Source organism: Cervus elaphus, chromosome 19, assembly GCF_910594005.1.
Source record: "Cervus elaphus chromosome 19, mCerEla1.1, whole genome shotgun sequence".
NCBI classification, from domain to species: Eukaryota; Metazoa; Chordata; class Mammalia; order Artiodactyla; family Cervidae; genus Cervus; species Cervus elaphus.
Window position 1 is genome coordinate 35,760,560 of NC_057833.1, and position 25,834 is coordinate 35,786,393.

Here is a 25,834-nt window from a genome sequence, read left to right on the forward strand (position 1 = left end):
AGCCCTGAAACTGGTAAAAGAGCAACAATAACAGTCCTCACAGTAATGATAATGATGAGTAATACTGTTGAGCTCTCACCCTGTGCTTGGGATTGTGCTGTACTTTATGTGTATTATACACTTAATACATATAGTAGATCATGTAATGATGTCCAAAATAGATCATTGAGTACAAGTTTCTGTTGATTTAGTATAACAAGCATGCTTTTGTGTTGCTTGTATCATTTTTAAAAGGACAACAACAAATTGAAGACAGAGAAAAGAAAAGTTGTAGAATAAAATAACATGTATCATATATGTGGCAAAGACTGACTGTGACTACCAAACCTGTCTTTTCCTCCTGAGCACTGTGACTAAACTACATTTCCCAGCCCCACATCATGGGGTTGCAGGGAGGGCATGTGGCTGGTTCTTGCCAATAGAATGTGAGCAGAACTGATGCCTCGTGTCCAAGCTGAGGCTGTTGTGAGCAGGTGTGCTTTCTCAACTTGTTCAGTTTCTCTCTCTTCCCCAAATGCATCAAGCTTTAAGGTCACTTGTGGAAACAGCTGCATCATGAGATGGAAGGAGCCTGGGTCCCTGAAGAACCGAGTGGAGCAGGTGCTCTCCCTCAGCCCCCATGTACTTCTGTGCTAATTCACTGAGATTTAGAATTGGTTACCGCAGCTAGTATTACTTACTCTAAGACAATACAAAACCATTTTTGTAAAAAAAAAAAAAAGAAAAAATGTAGGATTGTAATGAAACAGAGAAAGTGCCATGTTTTCCTTTATATTCCTTGTATTGCTTAAATCTTCTAAAACAATTAAAAATATTTCTATAAGACAAAAGAAAGCTGAAATCTAATCTGTGGTATTAATATATTCAAGGAAGAACTGACCTGCCCTTTATTCTGAAGGAGGCCAGCTCTGGGAATAAGCTCTTCCCTAAACAAGTTTAGATTAGAGAAAACCTCCAAAAGAGGGGATGGGATGTTTGTCTCTTCCCTTGACACCTCAAGAAGTGCTAGGTGGCTTTTGATGTCATGGGAGAGCATGAGACTGAGAGAAGATGGATTGGAATGTGTGACTTTGGGTAACTTCAATACTTTCTGAGCCTGTTTTCTCCATTTGTAACCTGGAGATTAAAATCACCTACCATATGGAGTGGAAGTGAGAGGCAAATAATTAAACACTACCAAAGTGTAAGTTTATTTACACCTTGTTTATTTACACTAAGTGCTGTAAGAGACTGTGTCACTCGATAGTTATTGAACATTTACTATGTGTCGAGACACAGTGCTAGGTGTTGGGAATACAGTGTTGACTCACGGAATTCAAGGGCTAATGGGAAACAGGCATAGAGTAATTACAAATAATTAAGCAAACAACTTAGAAGTAAGAAATGAAAAAGTATTGGGTGCTATTGCAGCATCTAAAGGTAAAATCTAATAAACTCAGGGGAGGGGTCAGATTTTTATTCACTACTGAATAAATTACTGAATATTCATCACTGTATTACCAATGCTCAGTGACCTTTGCCTACAGCAGACACCAGATAAACTCTAGCAATACTTTCCTTCTTCCTTTTCCAGAAAGTACAGGACCTGTCTGCCTGTTCCCCCAGTTCTTAGGACAATACTGCTCAAGGATTAGGGTTCGTTTAGTAATAATCCCCTCTCCACGATAAGACCATCTGAGTGCCTGGTTTCCACATTCTGACACAGTCAGTGCTAGATCAGTGCCATCTACACTAATTCTTCTAGGATGGTTGCCTGGCTCTCACTCAGGGAAGCACGTAGTGCCTTGGGAACTGGCTTTGGTATCAAATAACTGCTGCTTACCTGAGATGTAGACCTCATTTTTTAATGTCACGCATGCAAACTCCACCCACTTCTTATTGTCACTGTCCAGCTCATGCTCTGTCATGGGGAGCTTGGCCACCTCCAGGCGGCTGCGCCTCAGGGGATCCAGGCAGGTTACCTCCGCCACAAACCGTTCATCCTTCGTGCAGCCGCCAATGATCATGAATACCTCAGACTGGAACTCATGCATCCTGGGCTTGGTGCGCTCCGAAATGATCTGAAAAACCAGCGGGAGTACAAAAAGGCAGAATGGTACAGTGGTTCAGAGCTCAGGTTATGGAACCAGGGCAACAGAACCCAATTCCTAACTCTGCTGGGTATGACCATGTGACTTCACCTCCTTGAGTATCATCTTCTGTATAATGGAGATTTTAGTGGTGACAACCTCATAGTTTTGTTAGGAAGATTAAGTGGGCTAATATACTTAGTGTGCTTGGCCTTGGGCCTGATGGATAATAAATACTCAGTAAAGGTTATCAGTTGTAGATTTTACTACTTTTTAAGAAGTTCAGATCTGTTTACAATCAAATGCACTTCCTGCCTCTTCTCTCTTGCTTGGTTGGAAGCACTGAATCCTAGAATTTAATTTCTGACCACCTTCCACTGCCCCTTGGTTTCAATTTCTTGATGATATCCCAGACTTTGCTCACTACCAGGCCTCTTCTGGAAGAGAAGTCCTGACTGGGCATATAAGAGTATCCAGAGACTTAGGAGAAAAGAACCAAAAGGGAACAGAATGTATCCAGGGAGGTCGGGGGACTGGGTCCCAACATCAAGTATATGACCCTTCAGAGCCCTGAACAAGGGAAGAAATTCATACCACAGATATTTGAACACAGCTGAAGGAGCAGAGGTTTGGGGTCAGATACACCAGAGTTCCTTCCTGCTTTCACCACTTATGGCCATCTGGCCTTGGAGAAGAGACACAGTCTCTGTAAGGGCCTGTGATCACACCTCTGCCACCAGGCTGTTGTGAGCATGCATGAGGTTGTAATGTAGAGGGCTGAGTCAAGCATCTGGCACATACAGGGCCCTTGAAAGCTAGTCAAAGGGGACAGTGGGAGCAGTGGGAGATATCATGTTGATGTTATTAATGAAAAGGGAGAGGTACCCTCCTCCTGGTCCAGCCATCCCTGGGCTTGATGGGGGAGGTTCTACAGGTCTCGGACCTTGATGGGAGACAGAGAGGCAGCACCCATTTCCCACGTGACCAAAGCAGCTGCTTTTTCCCACAAGGTTAAACTGACCTAATATGGATCATGGAACTTCAGTCTTGCCTACAGATAGTGACACACAGGTTACAATAGCAAAGACTAAAGCCCACAAATGGTGAATCCAATCAATAGTCACATGCAATCAGGTCAGCCAACATCCAGCATCTACTTCCCAGAAGAGACTTTATTTTTCTGTGCCAATAGTCAGGTACAATAAATTTTGATCCTCAGTTCTTGAGGCCGAACCGTGGCAGTAAGGGTGTAGCAGGGCTCTCTTCTGTGGGTCAGCAGAAGGGAGTATGACTGTGTGTGGCAGGACAATCCTGGGCTGAGCCTGCAGCGCTGACAGTGGAAAGGCCAGCTGGGATGAGGGTAGGGGTGGTCCTGAGAATTTGGAGGCACTGTGAGAATACCAAGCTGGTAGGAGAGGATTGAAAAATGCATTGGCATCAAAGACAAATCTGTCCCACCTGAGATTTCTCCCTCCAGCCTCTAAACCATCCTTCCCACAGTTGAGGTACAACCTCCAGCACCAATCTGTCCTCTTTCAGGGAGGATTTAGGGATTATAGAGCGATGTTTAGAGGACAGCACCAGCCTTCCAGAATTGGTTTCCTGTGACTCTTACTCTGGTTCAGAGAAGCAGGCCCCAGCTTCCCCTCTTTAACCACCTTATGCACAGTGCCTGCTCTGCTGCATCAACAGCCTGCTAACTAGCCGGGGACCACACTAGCCGTGATCTTACTCCTGACTCCCAGGCTGGCATCCTAGTCCTGCATCCTGGCCTGCAGAAGACTTTGTTCCCACTGACTGAATCCTGCATTGCTGCCTGCTGTCAGGATCTCCCCATACCTGTCCGCAATTTCCCACACTACGTCCTAACCACTCACCCTGTAATCTTTTTGACATTATTGTCAATGTCACTTTATTCTTTGCCCCGGGAAGCCATTCTAGCCTTTCCACACATGCTCCCACAGTCCTGAATTTCCCTATCACAGCACTTTTCACCCTCATATAATTTATTCTAATGTCCCTCATGGCTGGAATAGCCCTTTTCTTCAACAGGTCTCAGCACCAAGAACAATATCTGGAGCTTGTGGGCTTCCATAAATGATGGCTGAATGAATGAATGAAAGAATGGGCAAGCTTGTTGACCTAGCACCTGATAAAGATTTTTTTTTTTCCAGTCTAGATCATTGTGGTAACCAGCTTCCACAAGGGCTCCCAGCAATCCCCACCTCCTAGAATTAACATCCTATGTTGTTCCCTCCACATTGCTCCTGGGTTGGTCTCTATGCCAATAGAATACAATAGTGATAGTATACTACTTCTGAAATTAGGTTATGAAGGCACTAGGATTCCATCTTGATTGCTGTCTTTCTTGGTTCATTTGCTCTGAAGGAAACCAGCTGCTATGGAGGGGCCAACCGTCAGCAAGGATGTAACACCTGTCAACAATCTTGTGAGGGAGCTTGGAAGTGGATACTCTAGCTGGCTCCGAGCTTTGAGATGACTAACTGCAGCCCCAGCCAATAGCTTGACTACAACTTCAGAAGAGACCCTAAGCCAGATCCACCCAGCTAAATCACTCCCAGATCCCTGACAATTATGAGATAATAAATGTTTGTTGTTTTAAACTGCTTTTTGGGATAATTTGTTGAACAGCAATAGATAATGCAATCATCCAGCTCATGGGTCAGTCTGGGTATTGAGACCTGCCTTCCCTAGTGGCCCAGAAGGTAACCAGGGTCAAATCTCTGGGTCAGGAAGATCCCCTGGAGAAGGAAATGGCAACCCACTCCAGTATTCTTGCCTGGAAAATTCCACAGACAGAGGACACTGCCAGGCTACATAGAGTCATAAAAGAGACATGACTGTGTGATTGAACACACCCGTAAGTTCAGCTATACTTTACAAAATATTAACCTCAAAGGCATGACAAATGCCAATCAGACATCAGAGATGTGCAAGTTTGCAGATACAGGTAAATGTTTGCCAGTGAATCACACACAACAATCAGGTCTACCCAGTTTATTTTCATATTGTTAGAAAGAGCAAAGGGTTGTACCTTCCTGAGTACTTTTTGTCCAAAGAGCCCATATGAGAGGACTGAACAGAAGTAGCCAAACTACTTGGATAAAGTTCACAGGGGTGAGCTTCTGACACTCTGTCCTCAGGAGTAAGGCCCCTGACAGCACACATATCAGAGCAGCATTTGGTATAGATCAAGTTGGTCCCTGGAAACTTTGGAGGCAATGAAATGAAGGGGCAACTTTCTCTGCCCCAAAAGACCTCTCCCAATGAAGGTACCAGCTACTACTCCTAGATCAAAAGTAAATTGACATTTGCCTTTAGGTTCTAACATTTGACTCTGTCACCACCACCGTGGGCTTAAAAGGAGGAACAAGGTTAAGTGTGGGAAAGGAGGGTTAGGAGGAGAAGGATGTTCACAGTGTATCCTCCAGACTTCCACTTGAGTCATCAGGAATAAAACCAGGCTAATGCAAGCAGTGAGAAGACTGAGAATTTTAGAAATCAACTAGCAATGAGACCCAACTCAGAGATCACAGTGGTTGGTTGGCTCAGTTACCTAGACAATAGAACAAGAATAAGAAAGTGCCCCGAGCACTTGGGGCAATAAGACAGTCCTAAAAAATTTAGGACTCAATGGAAAGAGAGATTTTAGCCTCAGAGAAGGAAAATGCTTAATGCTTGATTGTGCCATAAAGGAACTGAGTGAGAATAGGAACAGTCTTTATTTCTAGGACACTTATCATCTGTCAGACACTGTGCTAACACATTTCATTCATTATCTTATTTAAGTCTCAAAACAATTCCATCAGTTGGTAGGTATTATCTTCCTCATGTTACAAGGGGGAAGAAAGCTGAGAGCTGAAGAATTGATGCTTTTGAACCGTGGTGTTGAGAGTCCCTTGGACTGCAAGGAGATCCAACCAGTCCATCCTAAAAGAGATCAGTCCTGGGTGTTCATTGGAAGGACTGATGTTGAAGCTGAAACTTCAATACTTTGGCCACCTGATGCAAAGAGCTGACTCATTTGAAAAGACCCTGATGCTGGGAAAGATTGAGGGCAGGAGGAAAAGGGGACGACAGAGGATGAGATGGTTGGGTGGCATCACCGACTCAATGGACATGAGTTTGGGTAGGCTCCAGGAGTTGGTGATGGACAGGGAGGCCTGGCATGCTGCGGTTCATGGGGTCACAAAGAGTCAGACACAAACTGAGCAACTGAACTGAACTGAACTGAACTGAATTGATGTTCCAAGGACTGAGCTTTAGGGCAGCTAAGTTGTTTTCTCAAGGTCACACTGTAGGTAAATTGTGCAATCAAGATTAAAGTCCAGATTCACCTGACTAGAAGTCCAAGTTTCTGACACTGGGGACTTTTCTAGTTATCAGTATTCTCTCTGGTCCTAAATCCAAAGCCTATAATCTCACTCCCCACCCCTCCATCACAAATACAAAAGGCAGAACAGTTTTAGCAGCAGCAATTTTGCAGAAGACATAGTAGGGACAATTTATATAAGAGGAAACCCTTTACATCTGCCTTTCAGGGAGTTAGGAAATGGGAAGCAGAAACAAAAATTACAAGAATGTTGTCAATTGATGAAGACTCTATGCTTTAAATGCTGAAATGAGAGCAGTTGCAGAGATTGGTCTCGTCTTCAGGAATATGAGGGCTTTCTCAATCCTGAGCCACCTGCCAGTGACCGCATTTCAACACAGGGCCCTTGTGGTGGTCTGGTTCTCTGTCAGTCTACTCATCACCCTTCATTTGCTTAGTGTCCTAAGAGAAGATAGGGGAGTTTATTAAGGCAGAGACTGTTTTGTGGTGTTTGGTGCCATGTCTGGCATATAGCTGGTATTCATGATTTGTTTGTGAAGAATGAAAGTATAGCATATTAAAATATATAGGGTGCTGCTGAAGTAGAACTTGGGGGAAAATTATACCACTAATGACAATATTAGAAGAAAAAAAAGAAAGATCTCAAAATAATGACCTTCAATTCCTCCCTAAGCAACTGGAAAAGGAAAAGAAAATTCAATCTGAGGTAAGCAGAAGAAAGAAAATAATCAGTATTAAAGTAGAAATAAGGGGAATAGAAAGTGTAAAGACAATAGAGAAAGTCAAACGAAACCAGAAGCTGGTTCTTGGAGAAAATCAATAAAATTGATAAAACTCTAACCAGACTGATCAGAAAAAAAAAAAAAAAAGGAGACACAAATTACCAATATCTGGAATAAGAAATATGACATCACTGCAGATTCTATAGATGTTAAAGAGGATAATAAGTGGACAACTTTATGCCAATAAATTCAACAACTTCTTTGAAATGGAAAATTCTTTGAGAACTACAAACTACCAAGGCTAATTCTAGAAGAAATAGAATTATAGATATAGATATTAAATATAATTTGAAGTTTTAAGTTTAAAACCTTCTCACACACACACACAAATTCCTTCTGGTTCTGATAGCATCACTGATATATTCTACCAAATATTTAAGAATGTGCTTGCAAAGTGAATAAGTGACAATGGATCTGAAGACAACACAGAACTAGAAAAGTACACATAAAAAAAAAGGGGCTCCCAAGGGGCCTCTGAAAGACAATTCCTAAACTATCTTGGCTAATATTTCTACCAATGGCATAATGAAGAAGGCTTGGTAGCCAACCTCAGAACTGCTGTATAGTTGTATATATGTATGGTATATATGGGTTGTATAGTGATGTACATGTGAGGCTGTTCATGCGTACAAACTTGACAAGCTGTCCTTCTATCATTACTTCTTGATTGTTCTGTTCCTCTCCACTAAGCTTGTTCTTATTTTTTTTTGTTCTTATTTTTATAAAGTTCTGAATATAACATTTCTTCAGAAATTGTTAAGCAGAACCAGGTAGATACAAATGATACTTTTATTTACCATCTTGGTACCCATTTATTCATCCAAAAAACATTAAGCAATCCTTTGCTATATATATCAAGGACTCTCCTAAGGTCTGGATGAATAGTCCAATAAGATATATTTCCTACCATAACAAGCTCCCTGTCTTGAAATATTTATAGATGAGGAATTCAGTGGTTAACAGGCAATGGTTGGTGCTATGACGGAGCAATGCCATGATGTTTTAAGAATGACAGGGGCTTCTGGAGAAGGTGATGCTTAAACGGAGTTTTGAAGCTGAAACAGAAGTTAACTAGATGAAGAAGAGGAAAAAGTCATTTGAGCAGCATCTGCATTAGCCTGAAGGCTGAAAAAGCATGTCCACCTTGGGGAATTACAAGCGGTGCATTAGGACCAAGAGGATAGCAGGAGAAAGAGGTTGGAGATGACATCAGAGCAGTGAGCAGGAGGCTGGGCTCTGAGAGTTTAGGCAGAAGTGTGGGCTTTATCCTGAGGGTGGTGGGGAGCCAGAGAACAGACTAAACCCAGGAGAAAATGATTAGGCTTGAGTTTTAGATCAGCAGGAAGGCCAGATGAGGGGCAGGAAGTTGAGTTTTGAGAAGTTTTCAGTTCAGTAAGGAAATAATAAGAGTCTGAACCTAGATAATGTCAGAGGAGATCTAATGTTTCCCCCAGAATGGGCAAAGTGGGAAAACAGCAGCCCTGTGGAGTGGTGACTGGACTGGACCACTGGATAGGGCATGCTCCCTGCTTATGTGTGGCTCCCCACCAAACTCCTGTCCTTACACAACTGAAAGAGGAAGGATGTGCCAGGCATGGAGCTAGGTGATTTCCAGATCTCACCTAATCCTCTCAGTAGCTGTCTACCCTGTAGTATCATCCCCATTTTACAGGTCAGAAACCTGGAGCTTCTGGACTGCCTGACTCAAACTATAAACTTAATAGCATCTTCTTCTTCATGCCCTAAGGATTTGTGAGCCAGTCTCACCTGTATCTCTGGGAGGTCTGCTAATCCCTTCACTTTGCTGGTTATCTATAGCATCTCTCATCACCAACTCACCTCATTGCCGGAAAGGTGGTACATCCTGGCTTCCTGGAGCAGTGGGAAGACCTCCGGGCACTGCCTGATGAGAGGATCTGCTTCCACCATCTCCACAAAGTACCACGGGTCCAGAAGTGGCAAGCGCACGTTCTCCAGCACGTAGGGGAGCAAGCAGAGTCGTTCTGACTGCTTGTGCCTGACCCAGCTCATCACAGTCTCAAACACCTGAGCCTCCTCTGTCACATAAAGGTCGTCACTCTTCAAGATGTGGTACAGAGTGTCCACAGGAAGTTCCAGGAACTCCTCAGAGTTCAGGATCTGCACAAAGTTCTGGATGATGTAACTCTGAACCTGCTTCTTTAGACTGTCCAAGGAATGTGTGTCTGCCAGCCTCAGGATTCCAACACAGTTTTCTGGGTTCAAGGCTTCCGTGAGGAAGCTGGCACAGGCATCCACCATCCGGAGAAACTAAGAGAACAGAAGGGTAGCAAATCAGGCCAGAAAATGACCAGTCCACAAGGAGGTTGATCAATGAGTTGTATATAGTAGCAAAAATTTAGAAAGAACCCACGTAACCCAAATAGGGGACTAGCTAAATAAATGAAAATATCTTCATATTTTTGATAATTCTAGGGTCATTAAGAAAGTGTGCTGTATTCAGCACAGCCAAAAATAAATAAAAATTTAAAAATTAAGTTAAAGACACGGAGTATACTTGGAACCAGAGAGGTCATGATGGGTCTGGAAAAAAAAAAGAAAAGAAAACGTGTCATAGAAAAATATTAAATGACATGGAAAATATTCATAATGTATTGAGTTGAAAAATCCATTCACTGAATCTTGATCAAGTGTCCAAATTTAATCAGCAACTTACAGGAAGCACAGGTGAAAAAGGAACATGTTCAATGATGCCATGGGAATACAATCAGCAAAACCCAGACTGTGGGAAACTCTACAGAACAACCAGTTCAGTTTCTTCAACAAATACATCCGAAGGGGAAAGAGAGAAGTGAGAGGGGGTGGGCAGGGAGAGAGAGCTGAAGCATGAAAAGAGATTTAAAAGATACATCGACCTACTACAAAGTATAGCACTTTATTTGGAACACTAATTTAAACAAAATAATTTTAAAAGTCAGAAAAATATTTACAATGACCAACATTTGGTGATATAAAGCAACTATTACTTTTTAAATTTATGTATTTATTTTAATTTGAGGATAATTACTTTACAACATTCTGATGGTTTTTGCCATACATCAGTATGAATCAGCCATAGATATACGTGTCCCCTCCATCCTGACCAACCCCCACCTCCCTTCCCACCCTATCCCTCTATGTTGTCACAGAGCACCAGCTTTGAATGTCCTGTAAAGCAACTACTATTAATTTTAAATATGGCAATAGTGTTATGGTTATGTTTAAAGAAGTTTTTGGGACAATACACTGAAATAGTTTCAGGTGAAATGAGAAGGCACTTCACAAAAGCATATGTGTATTATGATAGTTTTATTTTTATAAAGAAAAAAATTTTTTGGTCATCACAACAATAATCTTCCCACAGAAACAAGTCCCATAGGAATGGATGAAATATACTGTATAAACTATATAAGGCACCACACTCTGTAATGACGCTGTGAAATTTTTTCTTATTTTGTTTATTTATATACTTTTTAAATCCTCTAAAATGAATAAGTAACCCTTTTGTGATGAAAAATTAATTTTAAAATTAATTGGCTTCCATGTCTTATTTTTAAATTATCATCCTCTTCATAAGAATGTGAATCGTATGTGTACAGGACTTTACAGTGACAAAGTCCTTTTGTGTCCAATATATTATTTAATACTCGTTTTATAGATGAAGGGTCTCAAATGCACCAGTCCATTCTATTTGCTGCTCTCTGGAGCTTAGCTTTGAAGGAGTCAAGTTCTCAATGTTATTGTATTGATCAATTAGAGGAAAGATGGAAAGAAGGAGACTGAGGGGACAGGGCCTGGTGGAGAGGGTTGCTCTAAAGACAGGGCCTAGTCAGAGTACAGACAGGTAGACCTGACCGGGGAGTAGGGGTGCAGCCTGCAGACAAGAAACTCTAATGATGGGAGCTGGGGATGACAGGGTTTGGGGGCCTGAAGGGAGTGGGCAGGACAGGTCTTAGGGTGGACCACATTGACTTAGAGTTTGTCCTTCATTTCAGAACATTCTAGGAGGTACAGGTTCCTGATAGGAGGGATAAATCCCAGTGGCAAAATATTATTTTTCCCTTTCACACTACACTTTTCAATTGTCAGTTTAGAAATCATTGACCTGAGGGTAAATGACCTGAGGAGCAAGCCTAAACTCTGCCTCAGACCACCCGCTCTGCTGGCCCCCACCGCCTGTAGATCTGCTCCTCGCATGAGCAACTGTGGAAACAGTTGAGACAGAAATCTAACACCTGTTTAGTTGTTTGCAGATTTTCGGTTCAAAGAGTAAAAATATACAACCGAGACCAAGCCTCGCTGAGCCCTCAGAAGCTGTAACCAGAGCCCTGTGAGGCTCTGCCCACAGAGACCTCTGTGAGGGCTGAAAGGGAACTCACTTGAATGGCGGGCTCTGGAGCAAAGCGGCAGGTACACCTTGCCAGCATTTGCCTGAGAGAAAGGTGGTATGAAAATCAAATCGATTTTCTAAATAAGTAGACTATCTCTGGGAGGCCACCTCAGAGCCTGGTAACAGTGGTTGCCTTTGGGGAAGGAAACTGGTGGCCTGAGTCAGGGTGGAGAGGGAGAATTACTTTTCACTGTTGCCTTTCTGTATCCCCTCCAGTTTCGTGTCTTGTGGAGGAATTATCTATTTATTCTATCTACACTCACAAATAGAGAAAACACTAGAAGGGAATACATCAAAATGCTAATGGAGGTTATCTCAACTAAGTTTTGTAGATTAAGTTATTAATTTGTGTATTAGATTTTGCTGTAGACATCAAGTTTTCTGCACTGAGCATGAAGTTGCTTTCAAAATCAGAAAAAAATAAAATAAATATTTTCTTGTGATTTTCAAGTACACAATGAGAAAATAAAATGTAAAAATAAATAAGTAAATAAAGACACATACTATGTGCCAGTCCTTTCTGTTAACCAGCTCATTTAATACATACAACATCACTATCAAGTAGAGATTTGTTATTATATCATTGCTGTTTTATAAATGAGGAAACAGTTTCAGAAAAGTGAAGTAATTTCTTCAGAGACTTAAAATGAGAGGTATAGCTAAAATTTGAAAGTCTTATCTTGTTCCAAAAATATATGTTTTTACGTTATTTCAAGTCACCTCCAGTCAAATAGTGTGTGCACAGGACAAGGGCTTGTGTGCAGATGGCAAGGGCGATTCTCACTGGAGAACTCAGATGGTCTGATCTGTCCAGATCCAGGAAGGCCCAGCTGACAAGATGCCAGTACTTACCCTAGCATGATGACCACTGATGAGCAAAGAAGGGAACCAGGAAAGAGAATAAAATCAAGCACCAAAGTTCACATGTGTGAGAAACAGTGACCCACACGTGTCTTTCCCCACTCAGAAACCGTTCATCCACCTGTTCTTCTCCCTAATATGTATTGAGCATCTGTTAGATCATAGGCCTTCAGCTGGGGGTATCAAGGGGAGCAGAAAGAAACACAGTGCCCAGGCTTATTGGAAAAGGCAGACAGTGGGGGAGGCAGGTAGGGATCAAATAATCATACAGACTGTGTACAATTACTGCTGGGATAAATACCTTGTAACAGAGTTCAGTGATGCCACTGCCTAGACTGAGAAAGTCTACCCTTACCCCTCAAGCCGCGCCTATGCAACAGCACTGGGACTCTCCCTGATGGAGTCACACCTGTCTACTCACCTTCCAAAAATATCCCTAAGCTTACCTGTCAGCACTATCACAGTGTCTTTCTATGATCACACCATTTTGTCAGCCAAGACCACCTTTGTCCCTCATCTCTACCTATTAAAATCCTCTTCCCATCACCCAAGCAAGTTTGACTCTGGAGCCCCACTTTTAAAGAAAGGATTCAAGAGAGTTCATCCCATCTACAACTGAGAAGTCCCCTTTTAAGTTTCCCTCCAAAAGGAGGAAGAAATGAGTACCATAGCCAACACTTTATCTACACAGGGCTGTTTTCTTCATTCAGAGTTGTTCAATCTGGGACCAGCGGATGCTCTTGCAAGTTTTTGAACCCCTATATTGTGTGCAAAAATTTGTTTGCACACATGGAATTTTTCTGGGAATTGTGTTTGCAGGAGACACTGAGTTGCTCTCTGATATCCATCCACCTGAGGACAAAACCAATACAAGAGGGACAGCCAACCTGAAGGACCAGAAAGACACAGAGCCAAAGTCTTAATCAGATTGTTCTTGGAGTCTTCCCTGCCTCTGGACATTTTTTATTCTGGGTCAATACTTGGTTAAAAAGAAAGGAGGGAGACAGAAGAGAAGGGAAGAGGAAAGAAGCGGAGAAATCCTATCTATTCATGAAGTTCTTTCTCAAAAGCCACTTCCTTTTTCATGACTTCTCCAGCTACCCCACATGGAATCAATTTCTCCCTCCTCTGGGCTCTCCTAGGCAACTCACTGCCCCTCTAGTAGAACAATGATTACATTTCTATTTTGTACTATGGTCCAGTATCTCAAGGGCAGGTACTAGGTCATACTTGTGTTTTTATTTCCAGCAGCACTTAGCACAAACTCTGACAAAAAAAAAGGGGAGAAGAGATAGAGGAAGAAAATATTTTTCCGGGACCTAGTATGTACCACGATCTGTGCTAGATAACTTCTCATGCATTATTTTGTTTAATGAATACATTTTCTTTTTTAATGAATATATTTTAAGTAGATATTAATATAACTATTGGTACAGAGGATGGAAGAGAGAATTCAAAGAGTCAAGTGTGTTGCCCAAGGTCACACAGTTGGTAGGTGGTAGAAATGATACTGGAGACCACCTGGCTAGTTCTCCTCACTGAGCATCACCTTGCCTTTGTAACTGTTGCATTGTTAAGCTGACAAAATTCCAGGAGAGTCCAAAGAGGACTTGTAAGGACAAGGGTGAATGGAGGGTCTACAAGTTGCCTACATTCCCCCCAGAATGTGCTTCAATAAACAAACACTTCTGGAAACTCTGGAAAATTCTTAAAGAGATGAGAATAACAGACCACCTGACCTGCCTCTTGAGAAATCTATATGCAGGTCAGGAAGCAACAGTTAGAACTGGACATGGAACAACAGACCGGTTCTGAATCGGGAAAGGAGTACATCAAGGCTGTATATCGTCACCCTGCTTATTTAACTTATATGCAGAGTACATCATGAGAAACACTGGGCTGGATGAAGCACAAGCTGGAATCAACATTGCCAGGAGAAATATTAATAACCTCAGATATGCAGATGACACCACCCTTATGGCAGAAAGCAAAGAAGAACTAAAGAACCTCTTGATGAAAGTGAAAGAGGAGAGTGAAAAAGTTGGCCTAAAACTCAACATTCAGAAAACTAAGATCATGGCATCTGGTCCCATCACTTCATGGCAAATAGATGGGGAAACAGTGGAAACAGTGAGAGACTTGATTTTTTTGGGCTGCAGAATCACTGCAGATGGTGATTGCAGCCATGAAATTAAAAGACGCTTACTCCTTGGAAGAAAAGTTATGACCAACCTAGACAGCATATTAAAAAGGAGAGACATGTGCTCGCTTCGGCAGCACATATACTAAAATTGGAACGATACAGAGAAGATTAGCATGGCCCCTGCGCAAGGATGACATGCAAATTTGTGAAGCGTTCCATATTTTTGGGAAGACTCAGAGGGACTGGGTAGAGAGGGAGGTGGGAGGGGGGATCGGGATGGGGAATACATGTAAATCCATGGCTGATTCATGTCAATGTATGACAGAACCCACTGCAATGTTGTAGAGTAATTAGCCTCCAACTAATAAAAATAAATGAAAAAAAAAAATGAAAAAAAAAAAATAAATAAATGAAAAATAAATACAAAATAAATTAAAAGGAGAGACATTACTTTGCCAACACAGGTTCATCTAGTTAAATCTATGGTTTTTCCAGTAGTCATGTGTGGATGTGAGAGTTGGACTATAAAGAAAGCTGAGTGCCGAAGAGTTGATGCTTTTGAACTGTGGTGTTGAGAGTCCCTTGGACTGCAGGAGAGCCAACCAGTCCATCCTAAAGAAAACCAGTCCTGGTATCCATTGGAAGGACTGATGTTGAAGCTGAAACTCCAATACTTTGGCCACCTGATGTGAAGAACTGACTCATTGGAAAAGACCCTGATGCTGGGAAAGATTGAAGGTGGGAGGAGAAGGGGACGACAGAGGGTGAGATGATTGGGTGGCATCACCGACTCGATGGACATGAGTTTGAGTAAACTCCGGGAGTTGGCGATGGACTGACTTGCTGCAGTCCAGGGGTTTGCAAAGAGTCGGACACGACTGAGCGACTGAACTGAACTGAAACACTTCTGAGTGTGAGGGTAGTGTTAGTCAGAATCACGGGATCCTAGCCACTGGCTGGGAAACTACTGATATGCGGGTCAGTCATGGAGGCAAGAAACTCTTCTCTTTAAAAATATCTGGTTTTGCTTCTTCATATTCAAGATTATTTAGGACTTTAGGGTAAGTTTTCAGACCTCGGTCTGTCCCAATGACACATGAATTTATTTATTAAACCTGAGTGATGACAGATTTTGGTTAACAGATAATCAACTTCCTATTTGGGGTGGGCGGCATGTGAGTAAAAGTTTACACCCAGGCACCTTACTCTCAGAGCAGGGAGACTAAAAATATAGTCAAAGAAACCACTTGAAACATGTTCGCAGTTCCCATGAGAAGTGTCTGCCTCAAAGAGAATGCACCTCCCCCCATCCCCACAGCCCCTCTGCTGCCTCCCCGAACACTCTCCAGAACCAGGCATCCTAAAGGATCTCACCACTGTGATTCCACATTTCACTAGAAGTTCCTTCAAATCCACTCCAGAATAACTTAAGTCCTATTTTGGTCCAAATCAGGAATCCTATTGACCACAGTCCCGGTGTGGCCTTGGAGTCCTTGCAAATGATCTATAAAGACATTATATTTTTAACTTCAAGCCCCAACAAATCAGTATATGTGAAGAGTGTGTTAATTGTTGATGAGATTAACAAAATTAAAACTTATTGGAAAGTGTTTCTGAATTTATTGTAAATATTTGTCACTATTTTTGTCTTCCCAGACAATAGATACAAAACATCAAGCCATTCTCTTGTGGGGTCTGTATTGGTAATAACGAGCAGTCTTCATACAAACTGTAAGTTACCACTGATTCTAATCATTTGCCTCTGCTCCTCTTGCTCAAGCCAGACACCCACCTAAGACTCTATGGGAATACATTCTCCCACCTTAGGAAGCCATCTGCTCCCTTCAGACTTTCAGTCCTTGCTCTAAACTTGGCTGAAAGATCTGCTGCTTCCTGGAAGCTATACAGGGTGGGCAGGAAAGGAAGAAGCTAAGACCTGCAAAAGGCCCACTCACTAAGGCGGGGCAGGTGCTGGGAGACTGAGGCGCATAGACACGCACTTGCCTCATAAGTGGAATCAAAAGGAAAACAAAGGGGCAGTGCCCAAGGGTGTGGCCAGTTTGGTAGAGATTCAGGCAACAGACAGCCCCTGAGTTCCCCGAGGATACAACGGGGGCCCCAACAAGCTAGTGGCATGCAATAGGGAGTATATGTGGGTCACACAAAGATTCAAGGGGCAAGTGGTACAGCTGTGGCTTAGTGACTCAGCCCAGGGAGAGTGTGAAGGCCAGGGAGGGACGCCATTATAAGGATTAAACAGAATGATGGCAAAGCTGATGCTCAACATTTTGGGGGACTGGGTGTGCATGGGTGTGTGCTCACGCATGTGTGTGTATGTGTGTGAGAGAGAGAACACTTGACAGCACAGAAGCATGTAAATAAGTAGAAGCCAGGTCCTAAGAAGCAGGTCCATGCACCCGGCTGCAATAAGTGGGACAGCAGGTAGAGAAGGTGAAACTTTCAGTCTTTGTTTAAGAGTTCCTTCTGCCTGAAATACATTTTCCCAAACCCAGCTGCCACTTGTTGAAATCCTACCCATTCTATGAAGCCCAACTTCTTCAGAGCCAGAAATTTCTACATTCTGCCTTGGGGTCTGGAAGCTCATTGGGAATCCTGGTTTTTGAGTCTTCAGCAGTAGTAATGGAGGCAGGTACAGGAGGCCAGAAGTTCTGGGTTTAGACCCAGATCAAAGCTCTGCCACTCGATGAACTGAACTCTAAGCCACATCTAGAAAGTGGTGGGAATAATAAACCCACCTTACAGTCTCATTATCAGGGTATTACCTGGCCTGCTCATGCTCAGAACTACTGTCAATATCAAATAGGGTCATGTAGGGGAAAGAATGTGATAAATTGCTACTTAAATGTGATCTATGCTTACAATTTTTATCTTTATTTCACCCTGAAAGCTACTCACCAAGTACCTTGCACATGCAGATACTTAGTAATTTGTGTAGTTAGGTAGCAGAAAAAGTCAGAATCTGGTAGCATTGTGGATTACATTACAACTAAAACCCCACATCTCACTTCCTTATTCCACAACTTGTAAACAATAAGTAGGGCATTCCAGGCTTACTGACTCAGAGAAGGGCGAGAGAGCAGATAAAAGAAGACAATTTTGGCTTTTGTGTTTCTAAATATACTTTTAGAACTAATACTAGAAAAATAGTTTTGAAACCACCAATTAGCAGTAGTAACTGGGCCTTTTGACCTTCAAACTCCAGAATACTAAGAGCATGGGCTTAAACTTTATGCCAAAACAGTAGAAATAGGAGATTGGATAATAATATAAGATTCAGCTTTATCAACAGGCTTATTAGAAGGATGAACTAAGGTATCTACCAGGATTATTTTTGTAATCTGGTCCGTTAATAAACAATTGAAACAAAAAAAAAAAAAAAAAAAAGATTCAGCTTTTCTCACACGGGAGGAAATACCAGTTCTCTTGGATGAGACAGGAGAAAGTAGAAGTCTAGCAACGGAGTAAGAAGTAGGTGTGGGCCCCTAGGATGGTTTCTGCCTCTCAAAGCAGGCCAGAACTCCAGAGTGAGGTGGGTGCTGGAAGCCCTTAGAGGTTGTGGATATGAGGATAAAAGATTGTGTGCCTTGACTGCCAAGATGAAATCAGAAAAGCAGCAGTCCGGAATAGCAGCAGCAGAAGAGAAACTAGAACATGTTGTTTCTAGACAAATGGGGCCTAGGGCAGTTGCTCTGAGTTCCCTGTAGTTAAAGATTCTCACAGGAGAGGAAATGGATGTTTCTTGTGTGCCCCTTAGAGGGACACGGAAGTAGCTGAGAGTACTGGCAGATTGAAGAGGCCTTTAAAACAGGACAAGGAAAATGAAAACTGACCAGCAAGGACTGATGGCCAGAACCAGATGGATCTAAGGGCTTTCAGTTGATGCCAGTAGGGAAGTGGTTGATGATCAAGAGAGAGACCGATGGGAATATAGACTTCCAGCAGGTACCAGCGTGAACCAATGATGCTCATGGTAAGCCTGGACCAGATACCTCTTTATACAGTGTCCTGCCACAGTGTAAATGCACCCTGGAACTATCTAAGCAAGCCAAACCCTGAATTGATAAGGCTTTCCCGAAGTGAGTTATCATTATGTTGACTACAGTTTCTGCCACTGGTAGAATGGGGAGCTCAGAACAAGAGATTAAGTTCAAAATTAGAAAACTAACAGACTGAGAAAGACAAATATATGATATCACTTATATGTGGAATTTAAGAAAATGTTACAAATGAACTTATTTACAAAACAGAAATAGACTCATAGACATAGAAAACCAACTTATGGTTACCAAAGGGGATGGCAGGGTTGGGGGAGAGACAAATTAGGAATTTGGGATTAACATATACACACTACTATATATAAAAATCGGGCTTCCCAGGTGGCGCAGTGGGTAAAGAATCTGCCTCTAATACAAGAGATGCAGGAGATGTGGGTTCGATCCCTGGGTCAGGAATATCCCCTGAAGGAGGGCATGGCAACCCACCCCAGTATTCTTGCCTGGAGAATCACATGGACAGAGAAGCCTGGTGGGCTACAGTCCACAGGGTCTCAAAGAGTCAGACACAGCTGAAGCAACTGAGCATGCAAGCATGCATGCCACAGCAATGGACCTTTGACCCAAGGGCAATCAGAGTCAATAGGCCAGCAACTTGTGAAGTGACCTCCCATGAAAAACCCTTGTCAAACATCAATAGTGGTGATTGGCTTGGTCAACTGAATTCTCACTTCTGCCTTTCTGGTCTGGGAAATCCTCAGAGAGAAGCAATCAATGTTTAACAGGAAGAGAGTAAAAGGAAACCTGAGAAGAGAATCAGAAAATTAGAGAGCAGCTGAGTCACATCAAAGGTGTGACAATTAACAAACCTTTACTACAAGCTGTGGTAGGGAAACCAAGGTAATCTGATTCATGCTGATTTCAGTCCCACCGTCAGGGTGGTATAGACTTCTGTGGAGGTTCTAACATGACAAAATAAAACGCCAACTCTGGCATACTTTCCCTGGAAGGTAGCCATTATTGTCATCCTAATTTTACAACTTAGAAAGCTGAGTCTCAGAAAATTTAAATAACTTGTCCACAGCCACACAGAAAACAAGTGATTGAACTTGAATTTTTTTGGTGGGGGGCATGTATTGGGGTATTGGGTCTTAGTTGCAGCACTCAGAATCTTCAATCTTCATTGAGGTATGCAGGATTATTTTTTAAGTTGTGACCTGTGGGATCTAGTTCTCTGACCAGTGTTTGAACCCAGGCCCCCTGCATTGGTAGCACGAAGTCTTAGCCACTGGACCACCAGGAGAGTTCCCTGAACTTGGATTTAAAGCTAGGTTCTGCCTGACTCCAAAGCCCATGTTCCTTCTGCTCTGCCACCCTGCCTTATAAGAGATTATTATAGATAACTGTATATGTTTGACATTTAAAGAGATCCCCAATTATATTATCCAGCAATGAAAAGAATAAGACGGATCTACACATCCTGACTTGAAACAACCTCCAAAAATTATAGTGAAGCCAAATAAAGCAAGACATCAAAATGGAGGGTTTAAAAAAAAAAAAAAGGAGGGTTTACTGTGCCAATACTTTTGTTTAAAAAATGGAAGCAATGAATGAGGGTAATATATGCACATTTATCCTGGTACATGCATAGAATAGGAAGGATAGCAAGACAGGAAGAAGAAAATTATCAGTAAAGATGGCAAATGTTTCACTGTATCTCCCTATATTTCTGATTTAGAATAGATATGTTTTATCTATCAAAAAAATAATATTTTAAAACTACAGAGTGATTTCAACAACTTATAAACTTCTGTTCCTTATGGTGCCTTCAGGCATGAAAATATTCCCAGTTTTCTATGTCTGATACTTTAAAGAAAGTATCCAGAAGCAATAGCAATCAGAAAGTGGGTTAAATAGATGTCCGAAAGCTCACAGCACTCTTCTTTTAATTTCATAAGAATTAACACTCATAGGAAGATTAGTAAAATAGCCTTAGAGAGAAACTTACTATTTTTTGCCTAGAAAGTAAACGAGATTTGGAAATTTTTGAGGTGAGGGATAATCAGAATAGGAGAATCAACAATATTAACAAAGCCTGGGATTTCCCTGGTGGTCCAGTGGCTAAGACTCCATGCTCCCAATGTAGGAGGCCTGGGTTCAATCCCTGATCAGGGAACTAGATCTTGCATGTTGCAACAAAGATTGAATATCCTGCGTACTGCAACTCAGACCTGGTATAGTCAAATAAGTATCCCCCCCAAAAAAATAGGAGCCTCCTTTGTGGCTCAGTGGTAAAGAATCCGCCTGCCAGTTCAGGAGACAAGGGTTCAATCCCTGATTTGGGAAGATTCCACATGCCATGGAGCAGCTAAGCCCATGCACAGCAATTGAGCCTGAGCCCCAGAACCCTGGAGCCGCAACTACTGAAGCCCATGTGCCCCAGAGCCTGTGCTCCACAACTAGAGAAAAGGCTGTGCAGAAACAAAGACCCAGCACAGCCAAAAATAAATAAATACATAAAATTATACATATATAAAAAGCAATAAGCAAAGTCTGCTCTACTTCTATCACGTCTCCATCCTCCTCTCCAATCTCTCTCATTAAAGCTCATTCAACTTTCCATTGAAGCTCACCCCTGGTGGGGAAATGAAAAGAAAAAGAAGACAAAGAGTAAACAACTGTATGCCAAAATAATTTCCAGATATATTAAAAATTTAGGTATCGAACCTTTAAATGTAACAAGACTCATTAGTCTGTGAGTCAGTACATAGACTTGTGAGTCAGTACATAATCAAGCAATGAGGAAGGTCATTCTAAAAATGCACACCAAAGGCAAAAACCATCAAAGACGTGATCAACATTATCTGACTAAATACTAGTCTTAAACTTTGTACATTAAAAAACTATAACTAAAAATTATGAGTTACACAATCAATGGAAAAAATTTGTAATATTATCACAAAAGATTATTTACCATCTAAAGGGTTTTTATAGGTCTTGCTTGGAAAATCACCCCAAACTGAAAGGAGAACAAGAAACAGAAACACAAACTCCATCCTCAATGAAACCAAGAGACATCAGTAACCCCAAACCACACAGTATGAAGGTTGGTAAGTGACTTTGCTGAGACAAGAGAAGGCAAATCTGTCCCTCAGAACCCCCCAAAAGCAGGAATATTAAAGTACCCCCAAACCAAGAATTCCAGGATAGATGGAGGCTGATAGCAGGGAATTGGTTTAAGAAGTTAAGCCTTCTGCTGCTTCTTCCTACTCCTTGCAGTCTAACAAGATTTATCCAATGGAGAAAGGTTCTGGGCTCAGGGACACCATAAACTGAAGAAGACACATGAGGACATCTTACTTAAAGTAAAGGGGTTAAGTAAAGATTTACACACACACACACACACACACACACACACACCTCTGTATACCTGGTCTCTCCTATCTTCTCTTTCCTTGGTGTTCCTTGGTTTGGATGTCTTATTGACAAGGAAATTGGAGCACAACAAAACTGTGAAACACACCCAAAGCCACACAGCCAGTAAGCAATGGAGCTAGCATTGAAATCCAGCAATCTGGCTCCAAGCTTTGCTCTAAGCTGCTAACTCTCTCTGTATAAGTCACTGTACAGAAAAGGACCTGAAGTCTATACACCAAGGAAGCTGCCATATTGTGTCTGAACAGAAGGAGGTTGTAGGTAATTTTTATGGTTTTTTTTTTTTTGCTTGTTTGTATGGGTTCCTAATTTCTGAAATGAGTGTGTATGTTATTACAATTTATGCGTTCCTAATTTCTGAAATGAGTTTGTATGTTATTACAATTTATAAATATTAAAAAACTGCATTTTGAAAAACAACATTATCTCCTCAGCCTATCATACAGGACCAACTTTCACTTACTGGGAAAAACAGAAGACCTGGTTACTAGATCCAACTGTCACTCAAAGCACATAGTAAGTGCTCAATAAAATTTATATCCATTAAGCATCTACTCTGGTGTCAGGCACTATACCTGAAGCCATAATTGCTATTACTATTATTACTGTCAGTGTTACCTGTCCTTCTTTAGACAAGTCAACTACCCTTTCTGGGTCCCAGGAAAGGAGATTAGCATGAAGGCTACAATGACAACTGTGACTTGATTGAATTATGGTGGATGAGGTGATTCTCTCAAGGTTATTGGTCCTTGGGAGGCATCGGTGAAGAGAGGATACTTGCCTTGTAAGAGAAAGTTCTGAAAAAGCATAAAAGCTGAAGTAGATCCATGACACAAGAAGGATTTCCCTGAAGTTAGATTGGCAGAATAGTGGGTAGAGGGGATGCTGAGCCTGAGGTTGCTAAGACCCTCCCTCCACATAACAGGATATTTCCCTGCCAGTGAATAAGGCTGCGAGTTTAAGCAGACAATAACAGATAAGGGCAAGGGGCTAAGTGTACAGATGGTAACTGACTTGGTGACATTGCCAGATAAAGTGTGACTAGTCCTTTGGGAAATAACTTGTTCTCAATCTTTAAAACATCCTGAGGAAACTGAGACAATAAAATTGGTTAACCCTGCAGAGACCCATTGCTTAGAATCATAGCGCCTTTTCATGGTTGATTTTTCTCCCTCTTTCCACTTTCCTTCCCTTGCTGGGCTTCTTAAATCCTGCCTCAACTCCAACCTCAACAAAGATAATCCCATTGTCCCTGATCTCTGCCCTAGACCCCTCTTTCCCCACATTCCCAGACTCTGTTTTCTGTCCCTTTCCACTCCTGACCTGCTGATTATCCAAGAGTATGCCAACTCCCAAACTCCCAGACAAGATCTGATGCTTGTCTCCAGTCCCTGGGAATGATCTTGACCTGTCCCTGGACTCTGTTTATCATAAATCAACATCCTCAATGGGAGAATCTCTGTCGTAACCCAATGGAACTGAGTTCAAAGTGTAATCTTAGACCTAGGCAAAGATGGTAACTCAGGATGGAATTCCTATGATAATTCTAGACACAATTGACAGAAGCTATGGGTCTAATCATTTTGTGAAACTAAATATAATTATTATAATCAGACTGAAACATAGTTAGATGTAAACAATAAGACAGTTTTGAGGGTTCTCTATTTATCTTTCATGACACCCTTCATGAGAAGTGCTCTTCTTCACACCCACCACAAATTGCTGACCAGTGAAGTTCCCACTTCCCCTGAAGTCTAGACACTGATCTCTGAGAGGCTGCATGTGTAGTGGAAAGTAGGTGGCCTCTGGGCTCAGAAAGCCCAGGGTTCAAATCTCAGCCTTGTCACTTATTCTCTATGTGTCTAAATTTCCCCACCCATTAAGTGGGAGAAAGTGACTATACCCCTGGGTTGTGCTAAGGAGTAGAAGGTACACATGTGAATTGGTGACTGCAGCTCCCCCAAATCCCCCACACTCTAATTATGCTTCTGTAAATCATAGTCATTGCTCCTGGAGTCAGGAACCAAGTATAGGTTCTAAGCACCAAGCTCCCCTGACTTCATCTCATTAAGGAGTCAGTGACTCAGCTCACCATCCCTCGGGACATTTCAAGTGAGCACAGGCCCGGCTGCGTGTGCATGCGTGTCCCAGGTACAGGCCTGGGAGCCAGACCAGGCAGATCTCCAGAGAAGTGCTGCTTTCTTCTCTCCAGAGGAGAGCATGAGGCCGGTTTGTTCACACACCTGGAAGAGGTTAGCAGCTTCCAGGACGCGCTGGACATTCTGTTTGGTGATGAGAGCCTTGCTGGTGTACGTGTAGTCCAGAAGAGTGTTCATGGTTTCTGCATCCACCCCTTTGATAATGATTCTCTTCTCATACTTCTCCTTTAAATCATTGCAGAACATGGCCCTAGGAGAGAAACGCGTGAACGTGAGTCCAACTGAGACCCTTGGCTCCAAATCTAAACAGACTCCCTTCAGACCCGTCTGCCCCTGTGGGACAGCAAGATGCCCAAGGTCAGGACCTGGAGTGACTATCGTCTGTCCCTCCATGCCCAGCACACACCAGACATCCCGTGAGTGCTTAGGGAACTGACGTGTCCTGCTCTGCTAGGCCCAAGTGTGGTTCCCAAGTCAGTCCCAGACCTCAAGGGACACCAGGAGCCCTACTGGCTCAGCTGGCAGGATCTAGAACTACTTCATATTGGCTCAAAGTGTGGGGTTCTTCTGGAGGCTTGTGACAATGCCAAAGCCTTTTCCCAGAAACTGTACTCACTGAGGCAGGATCCACCAGGATGGAGCCCTGGTGACAGAATGTACTTTCTAGAAGGGGGACTTTCACCCCAACACCGAGGACATTATACCTCTAAATTCTCTTCCGGCTCCCTTTGCCACACCTCCTATTTATCTCTGGAAATCACCGGTCAGTTTCTTTCTGCTATTTCCTCATCTACAAAACAAAGGTGACTGCTTGTGGTTTTCTAGGAACAAACATCAAAAAATCAGAAAGAGAGACACTGAGAAAAGAGAGGAAGGAATTACTTGACCAGTTGAGTTTTTGAAACTTTTGTTTTCACCAATGAGATCTTCTCCCCTGGGTCTCCCTCTGTCCTTCTTCCTGTCTTTGTTTTCATCAATAATAATCCCCTACCCTTCTCGCTCCTCTTCTCTCCTCCCTCAACTGGCCTCTTCACCCTTCTCCCTCCAGAATATGACAGCATGACACAGACAGTAAATGTGAATTCTGTAAAGTTAACAAATCTCAGGCTGGAACCAGAGAAGCAGTCATGTCCTTTGGACAGATGACTAATTTACACGCCAATTTTTTCAGCCATAAACTCTCTTGGCCAGAGGGGCACAGAGTCATGTGTGGAACCACACACCTTGTAAAGTGTGATCATGAAGCCCTCTTGCTACCTCCTGATTTCAGAGAGAACTCTGCCATTACAGCAACCACACAGTTTCTTAGCTCAGCCTGTCTTCTTAGGAGGAGTTGGACAACCTCACTCCCTAAACCTCCCTTTGAGTCTCTAGAGCAGAGCTACCTGATAGAAATCTGATGCAAGCTACATGTGTTATTTAAAATTTCCTAGTAACCATAATTTTAAACATAAAAAATGAGATAAAATTAATTTTAATCTTTTATTTAACCTAATACATACAGAAATACTATCACTTCAACATGTAGTAAATATTTTTAGCCAAAAATGAGATAATTTACATTCTTTCTTTTTTATACTAAGCCTTCAAAATCCCTCATGTATACTTTA

General features: G+C 42.2%; 1 protein-coding gene and 1 non-coding gene across 6 annotated transcripts in view; one reads left to right on the forward strand and one right to left on the reverse strand.

The window, feature by feature from the left end:
- Positions 1 to 25,834, reverse strand: part of KLHL6 (kelch like family member 6) — a 73,479-nt gene that overhangs the window by 9,461 nt on the left and 38,184 nt on the right. For all 5 annotated transcript variants that reach the window (XM_043873620.1, XM_043873619.1, XM_043873617.1 and 2 more), the window contains 3 exons: positions 24,309 to 24,474; positions 9,045 to 9,494; positions 1,823 to 2,060 (listed from right to left, as the gene is read on the reverse strand). In XM_043873620.1, the coding sequence (XP_043729555.1) occupies positions 1,823 to 2,060; positions 9,045 to 9,494; positions 24,309 to 24,470 (850 nt within the window). In that variant the 5' untranslated portion in view covers positions 24,471 to 24,474. The remainder of the gene's footprint in view (positions 1 to 1,822; positions 2,061 to 9,044; positions 9,495 to 24,308; positions 24,475 to 25,834) is intronic.
- On the forward strand, positions 14,736 to 14,842 carry LOC122676314. The gene has a single exon (XR_006335573.1). It is a non-coding gene; the product is annotated as a U6 spliceosomal RNA (small nuclear RNA).